General features: G+C 38.9%; 1 protein-coding gene across 1 annotated transcript; it reads right to left on the bottom strand.

The window, feature by feature from the left end:
- Nucleotides 1–401: 401 nt before the first annotated feature.
- On the bottom strand, nt 402–4233 carry btd (biotinidase). Its single transcript, XM_079441521.1, has 4 exons — nt 4075–4233; nt 3644–3945; nt 2461–2610; nt 402–1727 (listed from the first exon to the last, which is right to left on the bottom strand). The coding sequence occupies exons 2-4, from the start codon at nt 3920–3922 to the stop codon at nt 534–536; spliced, it is 1623 nt and encodes a 540-aa protein (XP_079297647.1). The 5' UTR covers nt 3923–3945; nt 4075–4233; the 3' UTR covers nt 402–533.
- Nucleotides 4234–4544: the final 311 nt, after the last annotated feature.

The following is a 4544-nucleotide window of genomic DNA, read 5'->3' as shown; positions in this document are numbered from 1 at the left end:
CTGTTTTAATATTTAAATGTGTTTTATAAATACTGTAAATAATGCCTGACAAGATTTATTTTTGTATGTAAATGCCAGTCGATAAATGAGTGTCTCTTTCTGTTATTAGAGAGTAATTCAAGCGAGTTTTCATTAAAAACACTGAATCGTTTACAAACTAAACAGTGAACATGAATGAGAGGATTCAAACTGAACTCAATCTTTTGTCTGCTAAAGAGTTAATTCTATCCCAAAATGAAAGTTGCGGCATCTTATCCTCACCCTCGTGTCATTCTTTTCCAAAGAGGAAGATTTTTAGCCATAAATACCTTACATTTGAGTCTGTTTCTCACATAAAGCAATTGTGACTTTCATTGTATGCGTTTTCATATAGAAGAGAATGAATATTCTTAAAACCATATAGGATTGGAAAATGTTTTATTAAAATGACAGAATTTTCCACTTTCATTTTTGGGTGAACAAATGCATTTCTTTAAGGTGAATTGATCTCATTTGTAGTGCACTACAATAAGTGTCCCATAAAAATGTATTTTTTAGACGTTGTCCTTCTCATAGTGTCTCCCATACAGCACCGCTGTCACAAGCCCAGCGCTCATTCCCATCCGGCTCATGTAAAAGCGATTTCCTTCCTCCCAACCGGAATGATCCGGAACATCCAGCGTCATCCCGCTTCCCAGAATCCCCGGGAACACATGTGGAGTCGTGAAGGTCCCTGTGAGCCTGAAGTCCACCAGCGTCTGAGCGTGTTCGGTTTCTCCTCCGCAGCTGCTGTGATGCTCACCTGTGCACTTCACCAGAGCACAAATCTCCAGGTAATACGTCCCGTGCACCACATGGAGGCCGTCAAAGACACCTAGAGCGTAAAACTCACATGTGTCTGACCTCCGAAACAGCAGGTTGCAGCAGACTGAACCACTACAGATGCTGATGTTCCCTTCAGTGCCCTTCAAAGGCACCAGAGTGAAATTATCATACATCATGATGGAGTTAAACGTTGTAGATGAAGAAGTTGCACATTCAGGGTCTTTCTGGCAGTATTTTCCACCATGATTTGTGTTAAAACTACCTGTAGGCCAAACATGCATCTTTTCTGGTTCTTTTGAACTTGGATAGCCGGAAAATGGCACCAGTTTGTGCCTGTCATCCCCAGTAAATGACGGATCTAAAACTGGCACTCTACGCACAAGCAATTTCCCAGAATTCCCCTCTGTGTCGTGATGGATGAGGGAATCCCACGGTGTGAAGATGCCACTGCCGGTTATGCCGTACTCTGCGGCTCGGACGTTGGCGGCCAGCAGCGTGACACCCGTCCCGTGTGAGAACGAGCGCTGAAACTGTACGGCGGCCATCAGGGGGAGCTGGTTCATCCATGCAGTTGGGTACACGATCTGCCGGATGCCCATTTCTTTTACTAGCGTCACCGCTGGGTCACGGAAGAGAATGTCGAAGCAGGTAAACACCCCGAATCGACCTGCGAAAGGTGTGGTGAACGTGACATACTCGCACTCCGGCGGAGCGTCAAACGCCGCCTCAAAGTACAAGTTCTGCTTGTGGTATCGGGCCACGATGACGCCCTGATCGCTGAACACCACGTTGGTGTTGAACTGGTACTGACCGTCTGCAGGACAGCGAGGGTCCACGGTTCGGTTACAGCTCTGACGGGACGGCATGTTAGCCACCAAGAAGAGACGGTTCTTATGAGCCATACAGCTGAGACTGTGGAGGACCTGAGAAAGAAATAATATTTTTATTATATTTAATATGTGACCCTGGAGCACAAAACCAGTCATAAGTAGCACGGGTATATTGTATCAACAGTCAAACATACATCGTATGGGTCAAAATTATCCATTTTGACATCCCAAAAATCATTAGGATATTAAGTAAAGATCATGTTCCATGAAGATATTTGGTAAATTTCCTACCGTAAATATATCAAAGCTTAATTTTTGATTAGTAACATGCATTGCTAAGAACTTCATTTGGACAACTTTAAAGGTGATTTTCTCAATATTTAGATTTTTTTGCTCCCTCAGATTCCAGATTTTCACACAGTTGTATCTCAGCTAAATATATCAGAAACCATACATCAATGGAAAGCTTATTTTTTTCAGATGATATAAAAAACTCAATTTAGAAAAAAAATTACCCTTATGATTGGCTTTGTGGTCCAGGGTCACATATTATAAATATATGCAATATAAAACCGTTAAACTGGAAAAATTAATCACCTGCATTAACGTGCTAATTTTGACAGCACTATTTATATTATAGCTTATATTATTTATTTAAATTAAATTTTAATGTCAATTAAATTGATTATAACATGATTAAAAATGCATAATATAAAATCTTTTAAATTACAAAATTAAAAAGAACAGAAACTGATAGTGAAGTGTTTTTAATATGGGTAATCATCAAATGAGCTCTGAAAATGGGCTGTAAATATGAGTTTTGTACCTCAGTGTCTGGAAATCTGTGTGGGTCAGCACATGGACTCCATGTGACGCTCTGAGGGTCAGGAACTGTCTCCAGATAACCAGCGATTGAAGATCTGGTGAAGTTGAACCCATGGATGGCATCTTCTGGAAACACTATGATCTGAGCACCCTGTGCAAGAAATAATACACACAGCACACATTAAAGTTAAGAGGCATTTCTGTTACTCTAAACTAAACAATCTTAAGTTCAGGTCATCCAGTAGGATCTTAATTATTCTGAGGTCCTGCTGTACATTGTGGCTTATGTCCTGGAGTAATTGCGGTCACATTTTATTGTGTGTGATATTATCTTTGTCATACATTTGTGATCTGATTATATTGATTATATACCATTATACTGATTATATGGTAACTTGTTTTATGTATTTATTTAATTTTTGTACAGCACTTTGGTCGACTCTGTTGTTGTTAAATGAGCTATATAAAATAAAAAAACTAAACTAAACTTTAATAGAAATACATTTCTGGAAATAAATGACGGCAGAAGGCTTTTTGACTTTCCTCAATATTTTGCTATTAGGTACCAAACCTTTAGAAAACATGCTAAATAATAGCTAAAAGAATTAATAAACAAAAATAAGTCATTTTATGAGTTAATATAAAATATAATCTCAAAAAATGTCTTGGAAACTTAACTCACTGTAGGTCTATAACTTTAGACTTTTCTTCTGAAACGATATCAGTGATATGTTTTTAATTAGTATTAACATATGAAATTCTTTTTTATCATTTTATTGTAAAATATTTAAAGGGACAATAAGCATGTTAAGCACAGAGTTTTATTTAATATTTGCTTGTGAAATATAAACCACTGAGCTGTTGATCACTAAAACTAAAAATCTGAAATATGGATTTAAATGCACGTTATTCATAGAAATCAATACAAAACACAAAGGGCAATATAAAAATTAATATTAATCAATAATTAACCTAAAGTTTACTCATGTTTAGGCTATGTAAATCACTGTTTTGATTATACATATATAATTATATAATGGCATTATACTTTATATTAATATTCTTTATGACTGCTTCGATTGCAGTAATATGTTCTGCTATTAATCCTGTAACGTACAGATTCTTGCATTGATTTATTTAGTTTTGGAGTGATTTGATGAAGGTTTCTCTGTCTGTCCGTGTACCTGCTGTGCTGCCAGTGCTGTCTGCTCCTCAAACACACGCAGGTTCAGCTTCATGTGCTCCAGAGCGGATCTGCGGTGCAGCGGGACTCCGGGCTCGGGGTTCAGCAGCACCCGGTGCTCGTACACCGCCGCCACAAAGGACGCGTGATCGGCGGCGAGGATGAGCTGCAGGCCGCTCGAACAGAGCACCAACCCGGCCAATACGAGCGCCATGAGGAGGAGGAGGAACACGGACTCTTCTTCGCTTTTATTGCAGGTAGCACCAACATTAAGGTGCATAACACGGACTCTTGTGGCTCAGTCTGTGGAAAAGTGAGTCCAAAAGTTCATGTCAGTGATTGCAATCATTACAAAATCTGTCATGGTTCAAGAGGTTTTATTGGATTGGTTAAATAAACATGAGACTCTGCGTTAGTAAACATCCATAATACTTCTCTAAATGTGTCGCGTCCTGGTTATTTCTATCTCCTAAGATAAAGTGCATTAGTATTTCTCTCTATCTGCATGCATTTGAAAAATGTGATAATAAACAAAAGCGGTGCTTTGTTGTTAAAGGACTTCCAGGTGACATTACGTCACTCGTAAACCGCGATTCTATTGGTTGACGTGAGGTCCATCATGCATGCTTTTTCATACCATAGACATCAATAGCTACAATCTGCCAAGTCAGTAAAGATAGTTTGCGGTTCAATATTCAGATTTCTGTTGGCTATAAATACGCAGTGCGCTGTCATAGACATGCAAATAATACTGCATCATTCTCCATGATTTGTGAATTCATATGACAGTGTCCTCCGGGCCGAAATCGGGGTTTTTTTCGTAGGGACCCTTAATTGTATAATGGCTATAGCTCCAAAAATTGGACACTTGGAAGACTGAAACCGGTGTCATCTTCACCAGC

Source organism: Barbus barbus (assembly GCF_936440315.1).
Source record: "Barbus barbus genome assembly, chromosome: 19".
NCBI classification, from domain to species: Eukaryota; Metazoa; Chordata; class Actinopteri; order Cypriniformes; family Cyprinidae; genus Barbus; species Barbus barbus.
The sequence above is the reverse complement of the archived record's forward strand: the minus strand, read 5'-3'. Positions and strand labels throughout refer to the sequence as shown.

Coding starts and splice junctions, on each gene's coding strand:
- btd (XM_079441521.1), bottom strand. CDS start 3,922: ATGCACCTTAATGTTGGTGCTACCTGCAATAAAAGCGAAGAAGAGTCC. Junction 2,611..3,643: donor CAGCACTGGCAGCACAGCAG/GTACACGGACAG, acceptor TTTCTTGCACAG/GGTGCTCAGATCATAGTGTT. Junction 1,728..2,460: donor ACAGATTTCCAGACACTGAG/GTACAAAACTCA, acceptor TTTCTTTCTCAG/GTCCTCCACAGTCTCAGCTG.